The sequence below is a fragment of the Triticum aestivum genome, chromosome 1B (genome assembly GCF_018294505.1).
Source record: "Triticum aestivum cultivar Chinese Spring chromosome 1B, IWGSC CS RefSeq v2.1, whole genome shotgun sequence".
NCBI classification, from domain to species: domain Eukaryota; kingdom Viridiplantae; phylum Streptophyta; class Magnoliopsida; order Poales; family Poaceae; genus Triticum; species Triticum aestivum.
The window spans coordinates 1,180,777-1,200,065 of record NC_057795.1 but is presented as its reverse complement, the minus strand read 5'-3'; the positions used below and the strand labels follow the sequence as shown (position 1 = coordinate 1,200,065).

At 45.0% G+C, this 19,289-nt stretch overlaps 3 protein-coding genes and 1 long non-coding RNA gene across 13 annotated transcripts; 1 reads left to right on the top strand and 3 right to left on the bottom strand.

The window, feature by feature from the left end:
* The first annotated feature begins 829 nt into the window (after nucleotides 1-829).
* Nucleotides 830-4,454, top strand: LOC123102351 (peroxisomal membrane protein PEX14). Of its 3 annotated transcripts, none has more exons than XM_044523675.1 (10): nucleotides 830-1,132; nucleotides 1,230-1,435; nucleotides 1,519-1,728; nucleotides 1,826-2,003; nucleotides 2,155-2,328; nucleotides 2,897-2,928; nucleotides 3,033-3,075; nucleotides 3,153-3,220; nucleotides 3,624-3,662; nucleotides 3,763-4,454. In XM_044523675.1, the coding sequence occupies exons 1-10, from the start codon at nucleotides 1,099-1,101 to the stop codon at nucleotides 4,213-4,215; spliced, it is 1,437 nt and encodes a 478-aa protein (XP_044379610.1). In that variant the 5' UTR covers nucleotides 830-1,098; the 3' UTR covers nucleotides 4,216-4,454. The 3 variants fall into 3 exon arrangements, with proteins under 3 accessions (XP_044379610.1, XP_044379602.1, XP_044379619.1); XM_044523667.1 differs by having other exon boundaries at nucleotides 3,621-3,662; XM_044523684.1 differs by having other exon boundaries at nucleotides 831-1,132; nucleotides 1,233-1,435; nucleotides 3,621-3,662.
* Nucleotides 4,455-4,866: 412 nt separating this feature from the next.
* LOC123102364 (uncharacterized) lies at nucleotides 4,867-6,662 on the bottom strand. The gene has a single exon (XM_044523697.1). The coding sequence runs from the start codon at nucleotides 6,534-6,536 to the stop codon at nucleotides 5,307-5,309; it is 1,230 nt and encodes a 409-aa protein (XP_044379632.1). The 5' UTR covers nucleotides 6,537-6,662; the 3' UTR covers nucleotides 4,867-5,306.
* A 1,475-nt stretch (nucleotides 6,663-8,137) lies between these two features.
* LOC123102343 (50S ribosomal protein L28, chloroplastic) lies at nucleotides 8,138-9,144 on the bottom strand. The gene is made up of 2 exons (XM_044523653.1): nucleotides 8,892-9,144; nucleotides 8,138-8,628 (listed from the first exon to the last, which is right to left on the bottom strand). Exons 1-2 carry the CDS (start codon nucleotides 9,058-9,060, stop codon nucleotides 8,396-8,398), a joined length of 402 nt encoding a protein of 133 aa, XP_044379588.1. The 5' UTR covers nucleotides 9,061-9,144; the 3' UTR covers nucleotides 8,138-8,395.
* Nucleotides 9,145-12,802: 3,658 nt separating this feature from the next.
* On the bottom strand, nucleotides 12,803-15,927 carry LOC123102319 (uncharacterized). Of its 8 annotated transcripts, none has more exons than XR_006448915.1 (7): nucleotides 15,441-15,927; nucleotides 15,245-15,363; nucleotides 14,820-15,164; nucleotides 14,476-14,566; nucleotides 14,320-14,404; nucleotides 13,333-13,551; nucleotides 12,803-12,975 (listed from the first exon to the last, which is right to left on the bottom strand). It is a non-coding gene; the product is annotated as an uncharacterized lncRNA (long non-coding RNA). The 8 variants fall into 8 exon arrangements; XR_006448913.1 differs by having other exon boundaries at nucleotides 12,845-12,975; nucleotides 14,820-15,176; nucleotides 15,441-15,922; XR_006448909.1 differs by having other exon boundaries at nucleotides 12,812-12,975; nucleotides 14,820-15,363; nucleotides 15,441-15,926.
* Nucleotides 15,928-19,289: the final 3,362 nt, after the last annotated feature.

Sequence of the window (19,289 nt, the reverse complement as noted above, 5' to 3'; positions counted from 1 at the left end):
GCTTCGATGAGCCGTCTGGTCACGCCGGTCTGACCTGCTGCGCCAGAGTAGGCTTCTTGGTCGCCGTGTTCACATTAAAGCAGCTTCGATGAGCCGTCTGGTCACACCGGCCTGACCTGCTGCGCTGGAGTAGGCTTCTCGGTCATTGCGTTCACATTGAAGCAGCTTCAGTGAGCTGTCCGGGCACGTCAGCCTGACCTAGACCTGGGCAAACACTTTGCCGAGTTGTGTTTCGGGTCGAGCTTGTAAAATCCCAACCTTCCTTCCTCAAGCTCGAGCTCGGCCCGAAGCCCGAAACACTATGTTTTCAAGTCCAAGCCCGACCCAAAATCATTCCTGAAAGCCCGCCTTGAATACTATTTTTATTGTACACACGTGCAAGCCTGACTTGAAATACAAAAAAAAGAGAAGCCCGAGCCGAGCCCGAACTACCTTCCGTGCTGCAAAACAAGGCCTCCCGACCCGGGTTTTTGGGGCTGGGTTCGGGCGGGGTCGTGTGGTCGTGTCGGCTTGGAGGGCAGTGAATGCTTGACGAGGTTTTCTTGAGCGGAACGCGCGGAGAGGGTTTGGATGGGACCACCTAGTCGGGTGGGTGCCTACGTGGCGCATTCCCAAACGCCCACAAACCCGCTACAGGTGGTTTGTGGGGATTTTAGATGCCCGGACTTGGGACCGCCCCACGGACATTTGATGCACGGCGTCAGATGACAAAATGTGTGTGGACCATGTGGTTCAAAATTTGTAGTGCCGTTTTGATGCACGGCATTGGAGTTGCCCTAATAATAATAATACAAAAAATACAAGAAGAAGAATTAGTTTTGAAAAAAAGAAAAAAAAGAAGGAACACACAAATTGTAATTTTTGGGTGGAAGGCAAAGAAAGAAGGGAGAGGAGAGAAGAGAGGAGGATAATCCAACCCAGCTGCTTCTCAAACTGCTGCTGCTGCTGCTGCTGTAGAAGGGAGGCGGCGCCGTGTGCATCGCCTCCTCAACTCATCGATCGGAAAAAAGATCTCTTCTTGACCTTGCTGGGTTGACGCCCACACAGATCTCAAGCTCAGGGGGCGACTCCCGTCTCATCTCATCTCATCGGAGGGGGATGGACTCCAATCCGCCGTCGCAGCCGCCGCAAGGTCCGTAATCTGCTTCTCTCTCTTTCTCTGCCCCCCCTCGATTCCCCAATTCGATCGCTGCTGACCAACCCAACCAATCAATTCTGCCCGGAACCAGCAGCAGCAGACGCCGGCGAGAAGCCGCAGCAGCCGGCCTTCGAGGCGCCAGCGCCGCAGCCGGTGAGGGAGGAGTACGTGCAGAACGCCGTCAAGTTCCTCTCCCACCCCAAGGTCAGGGGCTCCGCCGTCGTCTACCGCCGCTCCTTCCTCCAGAACAAGGGCCTCACCGCCGACGAGATCGACGAGGCCTTCCGCCGAGTCCCCGTACGCACCTTCTTCTTCCAGTCACCTTCCTCCATCTACTCCTGCTCGCTCCAGCTAACCTGCTCTGCTCTGCTCTGCTGCAGGATCCGCCGCCCACCACCGCGTCCCCTCCGACCCAGGCCCAGGCCCAGGCCCAGGTCCCCGCCGCCGCCGCGCCTCCGCAAGCTTACGCGCAGCCAGCGGCGGGGCCCATCATCGTCGCCGCGCCTCAGCCCAGGCTCACCTGGTACCGCGCCTTCGTCGCCGCCGGGCTGCTGCTCGGCTTCGGAGCCAGCGCCGCCGTCTTTGTCAAGGTAGTATTTATCTTCACCTCTCATATCTTGCCTGCAGGTCTTCTTTTAGCCTTTGTGACTCAGCCATTAACAGCAAGTTTACCTATCTGTTGCACAGAAGCTGCTCCTTCCCAGGCTCAAGTCATGGATCCGCAGGGTCGTCGCCGAGGGCGATGAGGCGACCGAGCTCAAGGCCAAGATCGACGAGGAGACCAGGGAGGCCGTCAAGGCCTCCGCGACGGCCGTTTCCGCCATCGCCCAGACCAACCAGGAGCTGCTCGCTTCCAAGGACGAAGGTGTCCTTACCTACTAAACACTGCTTCTTCTTAGTTCATCACACTAGTTCAGTTAACCACAGATGCAACTTTATATCTTCATCTCAGGTTGATCACACTGTTTCTGTTTATCTTACATAATAGTATATCCATTCTACTTATGTTTTGGCAGAAAAGAAGATACTTGTGACTTTGACGCAGGCCCTGGATTCCCAAGCAAAGGTGTTGAAATCGCTGAGCGAGTCGTTGAGCCATAATAGCCGGGACTCCGTAAATATTACCAGGGAGGATAGGTTTTCGCACTACCGCCCACTGGAGGATCATGGCCCCTCTGCCGCGAGGAATGGTCAGTATCAAGCAAATCTGTGTAGCATTTCTCTTTGTTGTTGTATTTGATTTAGGATGCAAAGTTAATCTAGCTACAGCAGGAACCACGCTGAAAACCTTAAAGACCATCGTTGCCCATCATTTAAAGGGAAGGCTTGTTTTGCTATGCTGTTCCACTTCACATTAGCCAACGCTAAGCTTATTTTTCACCTGCATCAAAAGATACCACCTTATGTATAAATCCATGCGTACCGTTTCATAATGCTGTATAAACCCACCTGTACCGTTTCATACTTCGTTGTTCTTTCTTTGCATCAAACACGCTTCAAAGCTGATCTAATTGTAGAGGGAACAATGGTAAAGACCTTTGCCTCTACCTTTCTCCACCATTTAGAAGGTCCTTTCTATGCTGTTCAACCTTCCATCCACCCTGTATCGGAACGTGTACAGCTTATGTTGTGAAAATGCCATATAAAGCCATATGCAAGCATGCATGTCCTAGACCAGACAGATTTTACTAATGATTGTTGATGCCGATAACTACGAGGATCTGACCAAATTATTGTTTGTTTGACCACAATGTTCAGGCCCTGTTAACACTCCATGGAGACCTCCTCAGGTGTGCACTTGTTTTGTTCATCCTGTTATAATAACACTTTCAATAATATGCTCATGCTTTGGATATAACTGTCCTATTACTGAACTGCTTTTCCTTTTTTGTAGCAACCTAATATGTATGGTGCTCCAAACAGTGACTTCGGCTCAGGTCAGCATCTCTTGCTAAGCTCCTAGTTGGATGATTCCATCTTTCTTGCTACTTACCATTGGGTGTTTGCTGAGCAGGGAGGCCTTCGTTTGCGCCAGCACCTACTGAACCTACCTCTGGGTCATATTCAAGATCTTATGTTGAGGTAAGAAACCAATCATATACACCTTGCTTTTGCTGAAATAGTGAATGAGCTGGATTGACTCTTCAACACACAATTTGGTGTTGTATGATGCACAGATTATGTCGTTTTCTGTAGTTATAACCTCCTGTCCAGCTTTGGTATTCCAGTAAACTATATATCAAAATTTGCATGTTGACCAAACACAATTTGCTAGTGTATCGAAAACCTGACTCCAGTGAGTCGCCGTATTTTACTTTTTTTTTATACAAAATCTGACATTCTGACTACCCCTGTCGTAGCCTGTTCAATGAGATGTATATATCTAAGTTCGTGTGACATTTCTTCATTACATATACATGTGTTGACACCTTATTTCTTGAATATTGTCTGACATGTCTTTGCATGACATTCCGACTTTCAGCAGACGGTACAGCGAGGGGATAATAGATCTTCTGGGACCAAGGTATGATATGATGACCCTGAGCCTTATCTTTGCTGCAAACAAAAGCGCTTCTTATTACTTGTAATAATAATAACTAACAGTGTCTTATCTCTATTGCTAGACGCAGCAGGCATTGGAGATGCTGCAACACGCAGAGCAAAAGCTTGCTTATAGATCCAACGCCTACTTGAGCGAGGATGGATCGTACTCTCAAGCTCAGGACAACTATGCCCCCTCGTACCACCAGAACGGGAAGGCCCCTGATTTCCACGCAGAGGAGCCGAGGCCGCTGGCGTACGGCGGCGGTGTTGTGGAAAGGCCGCCGCCTCAGCGCCAGTGGGTCCCCCCTCAGCCTCCAGGTGTCGCCATGCCGGAAGCGGCGGCCGCCATCCGTCAACAGAAGTCCCTTACGAAGCAACCGTCTAGCGACACGTCCGAGGCTGCTGGTGAGGTGCAGGTGAACGGCGCCGCGAGCTCGCCTTCCGTCGCTGCCGCTGAGGTGCCGGTTAATGGGAGTGCCGCAATCGATGCTGGACGCAGCGAGATCGAAGAGCAGCAGGCGGAAGCCGTCTAAACAACAGTTGCGCCATCCGACAACCGCAACACAATCTAAAAGTCCTAGGCCAGAGCCTGGTACTACATATGGCAGTTTGTCATAAGTTTGTGACGAGTGTTTGGATTGTGGCTAGTGATGGAATAAAAGAATAAGCCAGACTTAAAATCTAGCTATATGTGATTGTGAATTTTAGATTATGTATACTATCTGCTGTATACTGAAAAATAACAAGAAAAGACTGTTATGGTTGTGAGCTATGATGCATTCTTGTCTTGTTGATGATGTTGGTATCCATCATTGAGGGCTTTTGGTATCCTGTTGTGCATGCATCACCCAAGATGCCAAAATTCAGTTGGATCTTGAATCATGTGGTGACTGCTGATGCAGATCCAGCCAGCCAGCAGCCTGACCACTCATGTCAGTTAGTTTCAGCAAACATCATTTTTTTTTTGCTTGCTTGGTTTTATTATCATCAGCCTGCAGCTCTGCATAAAAGCTTTCCTTTTTTTGGTTCTGTTTGCTGTCTCAGGTTGAAATGAAGATGGCAACCAGATCAACTCACTCCAGGATTGCAGTTTCTTTCTGGCCTATCAACCACATATGGAAGGTACTTACAATGAAACCAACTGCATTTTATCATCATCATCATCATCATCATGCCAAGGGGAGGGATCAAGCACACCATAGCTTAGTTCATTGGTAGCAGGTAGATATATATTACACATGAGATTAGAAGCTCGATCGTCGCTGCAGGCAGTATGGATCGACACTGAAACATACCGAGTGAGACTAGCAGCTACGATTATTCGAGCAGTAGCAGTACCTAAGGAGGACTAGGGTTCATAATATACAAGAAGACCAACTGGATCACTGACTAAACTAACTATACTAGGGGGTAGGAGGAGCTTATCTCCATGTAGCAGACTAGACCACAGAAGAGCTGAGCTGAGCTGAGATCAATGGTGATGAGCAGCAGCTGAGGTGGAACTAGACTAGAGCTAGTAATATACAAGAGCACCTGGATCACTAACAAACTATACTAGGAGGTAGGGAGAGCTTATCTCCATGTAGCAGACCAGAGCAGAGCAGAGCTGATCCAAGCTGAGAGATCAATGGCGATGAGCAGCAACTGAGGTGGAAGGCCCTGCCCCGCCGGCATTCAGCGCCCTGTCGACCTTGACCAGCAGGTGCTGCATCTCTCCGGCGAGGCTCCACGCGCTGTCCTCCTTGCCGAGCAGAGAGGGGCCGGTGAGGGACGCGATCATCCTCTCAAGGTTCTTCCGGACGTCTGTCAGCGGGATCTTTGGAGGGGGCGGCGGCGGGCGCAGGTACTGCAGCCGCGCCGCGGCAAAGTGGCCGAGCGTGTGCACGCAGCTGTAGGCGGCCTCGGCCGCGGCGCCGCTCTGGAACACGACGCGTGCCTGCTTCTTGGTGATCTCGGTGCTGGGCTCGATCAGGGGCCCGAAGCCGCGGAGTGTGGAGTGGAGCTGCTCCTTGGAAGGGAGCTGGTCGGCGGCGGTGCCCGGGGCGAATTGCAGGATGAGGGCCACCGGCTTGCTGAAATGCTGCTGCCCGTTGACAGCTTTCTTGTTCTTGGCCGGCTTCTTGGGTGCGGAACCGGCGCCGCCGTTGTGGGTGGCAGCGAGTTGAGCAGAGCAACCGGCGTCGGCGGCACTAGTAGGCGCGCCGAGTGCGAATGTCACCTTCTTCTTCCTCCTCCTCTTGCTGGGTCCGGCTCCTCCTGGTGCTGCTGCTGCTGCATTCGTTGGTCCAACTCCAACGTGGTGGTGGGCTTGTGCGTGTCCAATGGCAATGCCACCGGCCTGTTCCTTGCCGGCAGATCCGTGGGGGACGGCGACGGCCATGGCCTGGCATGGATTCGGGCGAGCGGCGGCGGTGGCAGGAGCTTCGTTAGAGCGATGCTGACCTGTGCTGCTGACCAGGGCAGCGTCGTCCTTGCCGGCGCGGCCGGTGGCGGGCACGGAGACGGAGGCGGAGGCTTCCCTGTGGAGGGCGAAGAAGGCGAGGAGGGCGCCGGCGTCGACGTTGCCCACCAGGGGCTCGTAGTCGTAGGGGGATGCGGCGCAGCGGCGGAGCGCGGCGAGCAGGTCGGGCGCGGCGACGTCGGCCTGCTGGAGCCGGAGGAGCAGCGCCGGGCCCTCGCTCGCCGCCCCCTTTCTTGGAGGCGGGGTGTCGCCGCCGTGGAGGGCGCTGAGGATGGTGGGGGTCTCGTAGTCGTCGAGGTACCTGCTCCTCTTGCGCGCGCGCTTGGCCCCCTTGTCCTCCACGGCGAGCGCGAGTGTTTGGGCCGCGGGTGGTGGGGCGTCGTCCATGAGCATGAGGGCGCCGGAGACGAAGGGGGGGAAGGGCGATCTGTGGATCCGGTGGCTCCGTGCTCCTCCTTACAACTTTTTTCTCCTTGGTCTTGGTCTTGGTGTCGGGTGGGTTCAACCATCAATGTCTTCTTTACTCCTTTCCACACCACATTGATATTGTTTGGTTGTCTGCATTGTAACGGAGGGTACAAAATTAGTACAAAGTTGGGTTATCTATTTTTGGAACGGAGGGAGTAACAGTGATCAGATTAGGACATGATATTTATGCTTTCAGGGGTGAGCAGACGCAAGCCACAGTTGTTGTTTGCTTACGTGCTATGCAAGTACGCACCGTGGAGTGTTCTACTCACCCCTTTCAAACGTGACGGCCTCACCATCGAAATGCAGCAGGTCACATAAAAAAACAACGCTTCACGTAAATAGCACAAGTTCAGGACAACAAGGGCATCCGATACACGTGCACGGCCCCGGGGCGGCTGAACCCAGCTAAAGTTCAAACGATCACCGACATCACGACGGTAGACAAACCGACCAACTAGAGGGCATGCATGCTGGATGTCGCCCTGGTATGGTACCCATGCTTCTGGGTACACGTGCACGTGCACGCACGAACCCCGGCTTCTTGGCCACCATGTTGAGCTCAGCGTCGGTGAGCCTCACGGCGAATCCGCTGAACACTTGAACGTACGAGTGGAGAAGGCGTGGCATTGGCGGTGGGCGTCTTCGTCGGCGTTCGGGCGCTGTGGCTCGACGAGCACGATGTAAGAACGGTGAGCGGAGTTTTTCGTGGCAATTTTGTTGTACCCTCGTGGCGGATGGGCTGAGATAGCATAGTGTAAGCGCAGGAAAGAGGGCGGCGAGCAAGAGAAGTGGTGGTAAGAGGTTGGTAATCGACGCCATTTCTCAAGCCACACTCAGCTACACGATGAAGATGATTTATACATGACCAACGATCAATATTTTGTGTCTTATTTTTGGCATATGTTGATGAGTTCATAAATCCAGCGCATGGGGTAACACATAAAATGACTTGAATTTGTGTTAAATCTGGATGATATGACACATAAATGTTACGTGGGATTGCGGGGACACGGGTAATGTATCTGCCCGGGTTTACGGTGCGGGGTGTGTGTGGGGGTAAAAGCACGTAACCTTCTTCGGTTTTCCGGATGATCTTGAATTCATATGCTGCAGTATTGGTGAATATTTTTGCTTCCTCCTACGATGTGTTACCATCATCTCATAAATGACTAGTATCAACAGATTGTTGAACGGAAATACTATCTATTTTATGTACTAGTACTAAAGGTAGAATGGGAATAATAAACTAGAAAATAGCTCAAAATTTGGAGACATGCAAATCCCCATTGATTCTCTGCAGCTTCCTTCTCCTTTTTCCTTCCTTTCCACATCAATTTGGGAGCAATGGACAGCTGAACAATCACATGTTTAACATTAACTGACAAAATTGCCAGCCTCTTAATTCATGTTCAGCCCAGAGTGGCATGATGCATTTCTCAGGTTGGGAGGTTCAAAGGAAGGAAGCTGAACAAAACATCATCCCCCCCCCCCCCCCCCAATCCAGACACTTTTTTTTTGGATCGTAGGGAGTAACAATTTCTTTGCTGATAAATCACTTTCCGCTCATCAATTTGGTTTGTAGCTGCAAGGCACAAACCCACAGTATGATGCTTAACATGAACTCATCAATCAAGATAATAAATAGCAAAACGGGGGGAGATCTTTTTTGCATACTACATTACACTGAGAGGGTAGATGCATCATGTGAGAAAACCAACAAGAGGAGGAGACCATGTAGCTAGGGGAGGAGCCTGGTCTCAAGCTGAATTGTATGGACCATTTCATTTCTTGTTGAGGTCGACCCCGGCCTTGTTGGCGACGGCGTCGAGGCCGTGCTTCTCGATGGTCTTGAGGGCCTTGGTGGAGAGCCTGAGCTTGACGTAGCGCTTGCCGGCCTCCCACCACAGCTTCTTGTACTGCAGGTTGACAAACTGCTGCTTCTTGGTCTTGTGGTTGGAGAAGGACACCTTGTTGGCCCGGTTCGTCTTCTTCTCCAAGAAGGGGCAGATCCGGCCTGAAGAACCATGACACATCAGATTCACATTCATTCTTTTCTTTCTTTCTTTCTTTCTTACCTACTGAATTCATTCAACTGATTGATAGATAGATAGATACTCTTTTTGGGAAGATAATAATGCATGTTCATCCACTACCTATGCTATGTAATGTATGTATCTCTTTTCAAGCCTGAACTCAACTCTGAAGAAAAGCAGAGCAATGCAACTTAGACTTGGCAGGGGAACAAAGGGAGGGAGGGAGGGGAAGGGAGGGACGTACGCGCGACGATGGTGTTCTTGGTGGGGAGGGAGACCGCGGCCGTGGAGGTGAGGCCGAGGCTGAGGCCGGCGAGCTGCGAGGTGGCGAACCCGAGGGAGTTGGACCGGAGGAGCGGAGCCCTGGCGGCGGCGGGCATGGAGACGGAGTAGGAGCACAGCATGGACGCCATGGATGGATGGATGGATGCCAAACTAGACTCACTCACAGACTCAGGATAAGACGGACGGAAGAGGAGGAGGAGGAGGATAATAACTAACTACTAGAAACATGGCGGGCCGGCCCAATCCCACTTGTGAATTCGAGTTCTCAAAAAAACAAACAAGACCAACCAGCTTTGGGCCGGTCGTTCCAGTGTTTTGGGCCAGTTTGTTTTCCATCACGGGCTCGGGTTCAAGTGTTTGCGGCGATGGGATCAAGGACCAACGAGGGACATGACGACCGTCCAATGTCAACACAACCTCTCGTTGGCACAATCGATTCTTTAAAGACTTGATTTTTTTTCCTTCTCAAATACTCATCGGAATGCAGAAACTCGTGAAGGAGAAAGAATTTGGCCTCGTCAATCATCCTTTGCCAACATCCTTTGCCAACAACTATGAGAAAACACCAACAACATCATACCTCAGTCTCTTTTTTCATGCGGAGTTGCAAACACATCATGAGAAAACACCAACAACTATTAATATGCCATTCGGATGCACACACAAAAGAATACACCGAACATCATACATCGGTTGGTTTTTAGAACTTGGTAGGAAATATTAGATGTAAACATCATCTAACTATGTAAACTAGCAGAATGCCCGTGCGTTGCTACGGGCTACAATGCATGTATTTGAGTGACTCGACAATAATTGTCACGTAAACCTTATCTCTCCACTCTTCCCCTCTCTATATAGCTCCGTCTCGCCCTATCCCCACTCATCCTTCATCCCACTATCTCTTGCTCCTTGTAGCCGTCAGAGCAGACGAACATGCATGTATTTGAGTGACTCGACAACAATTATCATGTAAACCTTATATCTGTCCACTAAGAATAGTAGCCACTAAAAAATTAGGTAAGAAACATTCAAGTACATACCGAGAAGTATCAATGAACCTAGCAGAAGACATGCAACCTTCAACCATGATAAAGGAACACCATTCACTGACACTGCATTTGATAGTATAAATCATTGGTAATAGCTAGGTCCTACCATAAGCGATCTGCTGTCAACTGTCTTGCACGGTTATAAAGTCAAATGGCGATGGACAAACCTACACCCGTGAGAGCACCTTGCATGAGTTGCTACAGGCCTTTTAAATAATTTTTTTCTGATTGCACATATATACTTAAAATTTCGTTAATTTTTTGCCCCTTTCATCATTATTGTCCCTTGTCGATGGTTTCTTTTTGAACGTCAACATAATTCATATCCATCTCTCTCATAACCTGCAAAATTAAACATATATAGAAATACACCTTTTATATTGTCATGTGCAACATCTCTCAAAAAAGAACAATTATTTGTGTATGCATTTCTTCCAATTCTGTAAAATCATGTTTTTAGGCCAGCCCATCATAGTTACGCAATGACTTTGCCAATCAGCATTTTCAAAGCATAATTAGAAGCTACCACTTTTTATCTCTGATATATAAAGGTGAACATATAAACATATATTAAAATAATAAAAAAACTCATATACAATCTATATTCATATAAGCAGGTGACCATTTTTAGTCACAGTGAGTCGCATTGTGCTTTTTAGTAGAGTGAGTCACATCAAAATTTTAATAACATGTGTGCTTCCTGTAATTTATTTGTTGATAATTATTCTCCAGAAATGACTCGTTAGGGTTTGTGATATTTTTAACTATATAAAAAAAAATGAGACATGCCTCTTGTAGCAAGCAATCGCTTTTCGCTACAAAAACAAGCAGCCACTCCTATTTTTATCTTAAAAAAATCAATATGCCCTCTTATTCTCTAATAGCACGACATATCGCTCACACTCACATCTCCTTCCCCCCGGACTGTTCTGCCCACAACGGCCTCTCACTGTCCTCCCCTCAACGGCACATCATTTAGCCTGCACGGAGTCACCCGCCCCTCCTCTCCCCTCGACGGCATCCCAGGCCAATTCCCACTGCCAAGGGTTGCACGCAATCATAGCCGAGGGTGACCACCACAACGACACAACCTGTTCACCACAACGCCGCACCTTCTCCGAGTCCAGCGCCCACAACCAAGTCCTGAGCTCATCTGTCCATCCTTTTATCTAGTGGACTTAAATATTTCAATGGTTCAACATGTGTCGTGTCCTTGCAGATCCTCATACAAATCAACCGGTATTGCCGAACATTTTTACAACACTATATCCGCCTCCACTACTACTACCACAGTGGATCCGTTGCTATAGAATAAATTAATACAATCATTTGTATGCATGTGCAACATCTCTCAAAAAAGAACAATTATTTGTATGCATTTCTTCTAATTCTGTGAAATCATGCTTTTAGGCCAGCCCATCATAGTTACATCAATGACTTTGCCAATCAGCATTTTCAAAGCACAATCATAAGCTACCAGTTTTTGTCTTTGATATATAAAGGTGAACATATAAACATATATTAAAATAAGAAAAAAAAACTCATATACAATCTATATAGTAGAATGCCCGTGCGTTGCCACGGGCCTTTTGTTGTACAAAACTCGATGAATTTTTTACCTCTTTCAATAGCATCGTCCCTACACCCTTGTTTGGTGGGTTTTTTTTTTCAAACATTGACATAATCCATCTTTATCTCTCTCATACGAAAATAAATAAATATATTAAGAATATATATAAACACACCTTTTGTATTATCATGTGTAACAAATATATTAAGAAGCATTATTTGTATGCATCTCTTATGATTGTTAAAACTCAATGATTTTTTGGTCTGGTCCATTATAAACATGACTTGTTAGGGTATCTGATATTTTCAACTATATAAAAGTATGTGACATTTCTCTGATCGCAATCAAATACTTTCCCAAAAAAAAAATGTCACTCCTTTTCTTTTTATTTTTGAAAAAGCAATTCACTCTCTCATTGCATGGCACAACGCTCACCATCATATCGCATTTCATAGCAATGCTCACACTCATATCTACCCCCAGCTTCTCTCCAAACTGACGTTGCTGGCATCAAAGCATGCCACGACATTCCAGCGTCGTCTCCCCTTCCCTCCACGACGTCGCCCTCCCCCTCTACGGTATCCCAGTGCCAAGGAATGTACGCCATCAGCCGATGGCGACCACCACAGCATGTTTTTGCTGACATGATATATGAAATGATATATATCACGTGATCCTTACACTTCATCTCAATGCACACATGAAGTACGGTCTACTATTTGTTTTGGTAATTTTTTCATGTTTATAGCCAATCACACTTTCATACACAGATCCGCCATGGGGTGTAAGAAGGCAATTAGCAAGTTAGCAAACAGACCAAAAGTGAATTTATTCACATATTAAAAAGATGTATTCAATGAGTTGGAACCGGGACCAAGACGTTTACAGAATATGGACGTCACTTATCACCCACCAAGTCTTTAAGGGGCCAAATCCTCACTGCACTGCTCGTTCCCGTGCTAATCTAATAAAAAGAAATCATAAAAAGATGCAGGTTTGGCCCCCTATCCTGAAGCTACTGTTGTGGTCTCTAGGAACATAGTGACAGACGAAACAAACAACAGCGACATTGGAGTGGAGGGAGGTTCATGTGTACGTACCAGATGTACTCGGCGACGACCCCATACGTCTCGATGGCGGGGGCCAGATCCTTGAACCCGGACGCTCCTCCAGGCGCCAAACACCCTTGCTCCCTTAAGATCCTATTCTGGATTCTCGTTGATATCTTAATACAACAGCAACAACTGCTACTTTTAGTCAGAAAAAATGCAATTCGAAACATGTTGTGTTAGGTTGTTAGTAATTGACCAACCAATATAGATTGCCTCGATGATCTTTGTTGTAGTCGAGAGCCACCAACTCCCCATCGACCCATGTCATCTGACCGGATGCCTTGCTATTCCGCCACCCGCCACTGCCTGTATCTAACAAAAATTTAGTACAAAAGTTAGAGCATGAAACATGAGATTTAGTTACACTCATATGTGGTGAAGTTGTGGCCTTTTATTCCGCTAAAAAGGATGTGTTGTGTACTTCCTCCGTCCGGAATTAGTTGGCGCTCAAATGGATGTACCTAGCATTGAAATACATCTAGATACATCCATTTGAGCATCAACTAATTCCAGACGGAGGGAGTAGGACTGAAGATCAAACTTTAGTTATACAAGTAGAATCTTCGTTTTCATATCACTTTGAAGGAATAACAAATCCTGGTTGGCCCTGTGGCCTCGAGCAGCATCATAAACATGTGTGTGCGCCGTTGTCCTTGCTCCGATGGCTACCTGTCGCTGCTGCGCAGAGGCCACACACATGACCGTGTTACTGTACAATGTCACTGCTTTGCTCGTCATAATTTTTCTCCATGCCATCTCTGGCCTCCACCTTGCCTCTGCGTCCCTATTGCCATGACAGGACAACACCAGCTCACACCGCAGTCACCCGTGGGCATTGTCCCTCTGAACAAGATTTCTGCCTTGTCCATTGCGGTATCCCCTCGTTACCTACAAAAATTGGTAATTTGGATCTTAATATTACTGTAGAAATTCAATACATTCAAATAACCTACACGCAACTCAAAGACACAGTTTACAGTCTGATAATAATCGGGTTGGGCACTGAGATGTGAATAATTAAAAGGCACTGAGATTCTTTCATCATCTCCAAGAACTAAAGTCGAAATCTTGCGCTCTCGACCTGACCAAATTTATGAATCCAGGAAAGGGTCCACCGTTTATGATTCAGACTGAATGTTCGGCGATTTTAGTTGGGGGCTCAGTACTTCCTACTGGGACAGCACATAGATTGTCCATGGTGTATGCTGCTTCCATATGAGAGGGAAAAGGTGAACTCGTTAGGAGATGTATTAGCAATGGTGTCATCTCACATGGATTGCCCCTGGTGTAAGTTGCACTGTTGATATGCAAGCGAAGAATACTAAAGCAGCAATGCGACAACAAAATATAGCTTTGGAGCATATGATACTTAATGGTAGGCCATCTATAAGGTGGCAAAATACCGACTTATTACAAAGAAAATCTAAATTTGAATACTGAGGCTGCAGAGAGGACCAAGGTCATGGTTTCAAGCCTACAAATATTTGCCTCTTGTTATGCATCATCAGTTCTCAAAGCGAAAGGGGATATTATGGCCAATGTTGGCCTCTATAATTTTTTGCCTATGCAAACAACAGATTCTCTACCACTGCGAGTTCCAAGAAAGATGTCATTATAATATATGTAAGCTCAAAATTGTTCCATTAACCAACTTACAATGTCATGGAGTCGTTGCAATCAACATCAGTATCTAGCAGCATATTTCCCTCTTCCATGATGGTCATCGCCTCCACATCACCACCTACCACATCATAGAATTAGATTTCAATTTCATTTATCAGGAAATGAAGAGGCAGCATAAAAGAATCTAACCGTTGCCAAGCTCCGCCACCGGCCAGTGTTGGGAGGGAATGGGGCTTTATGTGTTAATATGGAGAGGACTGCTCTACGCATTGAGAATTCTCTGAAGATCAAACCCAATATTCAGTTAATATGTAAGCCATTGTATGCACACTTGAGGCACTCAGACCCGGGGATAACTTTGTCATCATCGTCTTACAAAGGAAAACAAGCCCACATGCCAATTGTTGGTAGTGCTAGTGATACTAAAAATCACTTTAGAATAGTTCTATACCTGATACTTCTAATTAATATATTTACTTATTTTCAGGAAAAATATATAAGAAATGGATAATGTCGGATCTCCAGAAAAATACCTTTAGAAATACTACTCCGTCCGTTCCGATTTACTCGTCGTGGTTTTAGTTCAAATTTAAACTAAAACCACGACGAGTAAATCGGAATGGAGGGAGTATTATCTTTTGTCCCCTTTGATTTTTCTTCAATAGACCACTGAAAAACGGGCATTCTTTTTTGTTGTCTAAGCCTTTTGTGTTTTGGCATTGATGAATGAATAATGCCCATGCTAACTATCTTCTTTCCAGTTGGCAAAACACCAAGAGTACCACCAGCATGTAAACAGTGAGCAGAAGAAGTTCCTTCCAAAGCTAACTCTGCATCAGAAACTTCTTTGGATCCACCACGTCCTTGGCAGACAGAAGCTGAGGAAACAACTATATCCTTCATGGTCATTTTGATATTTGTAATGTGTGTATAATAAGACAAATGCTTTAGTCCTTACTCCGCACTTAGTAGCAATGCAGTTTACTGCCACCCATTGTTGACACCAAACGAACTGTAAAATCATTTGATGGAAATGTCACCTCCTCGAGGGTTGCAGAATCATTGGAGCAAATTCACCTATAGAGCAGAATACATAAACCATTTTAATTTAAATAAAACAAATAAAAATTACCAATATAAGTGAGATGCTTAACCATATAATCTACTATCTGCCTTGAACACATTGCAAATAGCCTCTACACATATCCTGAAACAAAGCATCATCAATAAACTTTATAATCATGATAAAAGCATATTTCAAGTTATTACTATTGGCAAGCACAGAACAGAATCAAATCAAATATGAGTGCTTTCTACCGTGCAGATCATATTGCAATAAACTACCGTGCATTACAGTAAATGCAGGAGCTTTCTCAACCAACGTTTGCCACTAATTTTCCTCAATAATCATTAATCAAGCAGTATAGCATGCAAACCCAAAAGCAGAAAATAATTCAAAATCTCAAGCAAATTTATGTCACTCTCTTCGTCCAAACTCATTTGTACAGACTTCCGATGAAAGGAATAAGATAAACTTGGACAAGAACGGATAATGTACTTGCTTAATTTGATGTAGAAACTTCTATAAAACAGATGGTAGGGAAAAGAAGAAGAAATGCAAGGAAAAAAATCCAAGAAAGATGCAAGTAACAACATAATATATTTCGTAAACTCGAGCAAATCTATATCACTCTCTCAGTCTCAGTCTGAACTCATATGTACAGACTTTCCGATCAATGAGTAGTCAAATAATTAACTAGATATGAGAAGACCCTATGCTCTCATATGTACAGACTTTCCGATCAATGAGACTCATAATAAAATACTTAAAGACTCTCAAAATAATATAAGTGAGCCATGAGAGTTCATCAATTTCTTCAAAAAAAAAACAAACCACCGTGCTCTAAAATGATATAAGTGAAGCATTAGAGCAACTGACAAACTACTCCAAAAAGATATAAGTGATGATCAATGAGTAGTCAAATAATTAACTAGCTATGAGAAGACCCTCTCTCATTTAAGAATTTCAGATCTTAAGTATTTTATTCAAACAACAAGCAAAACAAAATAAAATGACATTGCAAGGATAGCACATATCATGTGAAGAAGCAAAAACTTCTTAGATGCTTCTTAGTATCATGCTAGAGATACTAATCGATAGTTGTTGATGAAGAAAGGTGGGATGCCTACCAGGGCATCCCCACGCTTAGATGCTTGAGAATTCTTGAAATATTAATGCGGTATGCCTTGGGCATCCCCAAGCTTGAGCTTTTGTGTCACCTTAATTCCTCTCATGCTGCGGTTTTCCAAAATCTCAAAAACTTCATTCACACGAAACTCAACAAGAACTCGTGAGATAAGTTAGCATAAATCAACTCAAAACCTTATCATTCCCTACTGTAGAAAATTACTAAAATTATAATTTAACATTGCATACTAAATGCCTTTGCATATTTAATACTCATATTCTCAAATAGAGTCATTTAACATGCAAGCATATGCACAAAATGCAAACATAACAGCAATCTGTCTAAACAGCACAGTTTATAAAGAGTGGAATTGTGCTCATACTTGCCTAGCTCTATTTTTTTTTGAAAAATTACCATGTTACAGAGAACTTATTCATGATCACTGTGTAAAAATGTCAAGAATTTTTCACGTTCGGACTATCCAGAAGAATTCAGACAATGATAGAAAACTTTCTGTTTTCAAATAGCAATATATATATATATACTTGCAAAATAAGCATGGTAAGGCTATACTTGACACTTTTATTGAAATAAAAGATACTAAAACTTTATTCTAAATAACAGAAAGAAAATGATGCTCCAAGCAAAACACATATCATGTGATGAATAAAAATATAGCTCCAAGTGAGGTTACCAATAATGTTGAAGACAATAGAGGGGATGCCTTCCGGGGCATCCCCAAGCTTAGTTGCTTGGATCTTCCTTGAATATTACCTTGGGGTGCCTTGGGCATGCCCAAGCTTAGTGTCTTTCCACTCCTTATTCTCCCCGTATCGATATCTCACCCAAAACTTGAGAACTTCAATCACACAAAACTTAACGGAACTTCGCAAGATGCATTAGTATAATAAAGCATATCATTCACTTGGGTACTCTCAAAGACAAGATTCGTAATTGTTCTCACACAATGCCTATTGTAGCTTATCATTTCCACAATTTCTATGTCACCACAGATAAGCACATGCAAGACATACATCAAGTGTTCTCAAATCCTTAAAGACTCAATCCAATAAGCTAACTTCAAAGGGAAAACTCAATCCATTACAAGAAGGTAGAGGGGGAGAAAACAGCATAAGATCCAACTATAATAGCAAAGCTCGAGGTACATCAAGATCGTGCCAAATCAAGAACACGAGAGAGAGAGAGAGAGAGAGAGAGAGAGAGAGAGCAAACACATAGCTACTGGTACATGCCCTCAGCCTCGAGAGTGAACTACTCCCTCCTCGTCATGGAGACCACCGGGATGATGAAGATGGCCACCGGTGATGGTTTCACCATCCGGCAGGGTGCCGGCACGGGCTCCCGATTGGTTTTTCATGGATATAGAGGCTTCGGCGGCAGAACTCACGATCTAGTTTTCTTTTAGGGGGTTTCTATATTTATAGCAATTTTTGGCGTCGAAAACAAGTCAGGGGGTTTCCAGAGTCCACGACAAGGTAGGGGAACGCACCCTAGGTGGGTGGGCGTGCCCCCCAACCTTGTCGTTGACTCGAGACTCTTCTGGGGCTTCTTCTGATCCTTTTAAAATCACTGTAAATTTTTAGCTCATTTGGACTCCATTTGATATTCCTTTTCTGCGAAACTCAAAAAAAAGGAAAAATAGAAACTAGCACTGGCTCTAGGTTAATAGGTTAGTACCAAAAATAATATAAAATAGCATATAAATGCACATAAACATCCAAGATGGATAATATAATAGCATGGAACAATCATAAATTATGGATACGTCAGAGACGTATCAATTGTTCCCTCTCGGAAACACGAGCCTTCTAGTGAGTGGCTCCGGTTTGTGTGTCCAAACTTTCGTCAAACAGGCCAATTTGTTTACCACATCATCTTGGTGGCCTGAGATTACATCAAGCAAGGTTTCATGTTTTCTGATCATTTTTTAATTTTTTGGAATTAAAATGCCATGGCACTCCATGCACGTACATGTGTCCATGCCGTGAGACCAATATTATTGAAAATTCCTTCTAATTTACTGGACATGAAATTAACTTGCACACAAGTATGCAAATATGATTTTTCAAACTGTTATGGTTAGCCGTTGCATGTAGATGTAGTTCAAATTTGAATTACGGTCATTAAATGGCTAGAAAATCACCTAAATGTCTTTAAGATGTCAAATGACCTCTGAAATTTTCCAAATTTGCACAAACAGTTGTATTAGTTCATGTTAAACGTAGAAAAACTTGAAGGCCTTAAGGGGAAGCTATCTCTCGTTCATCACCAAACATGCGTTGTTGCCTCTCGGAACCACGAGCCTTCTAGTGAGTTGCTCCGGTTTGTGAGGGGTGTGTGTCCAAAATTTTGTCAAACAGGCCAATTTGTTTACCACATCATCTTGGTGGCATTACATTACATCAATCAATGTTTCATGTTTCTCTGATACTTTTTGATTTTTTGAAATTAAAATGCCATGACACTCCATGCATGTATGTACATGTGTCCATGTTGTGAGACCAATATTTTGAAAATTCGCTTTAACTTACTGTACATGGAATTAACTCACACACAAGTACGCAAATATGTTCTTTTTTCAAACCGTTATGGTTAGCCGTTGCATGTAGATATAGTTCAAATTTGAATTACGGTCATTAAATGGCTAGAAAATCACTTAAACGTTTTTAAAAGGTCAAATGACCACTGAAATTTTCTAAATTTTAACATGACAGTTGTATTAGTGCACATTAAATGATATGATACTCAACTCTTTTTTTTCATTTAATTCTATGTTACCTCATTATAATTGCC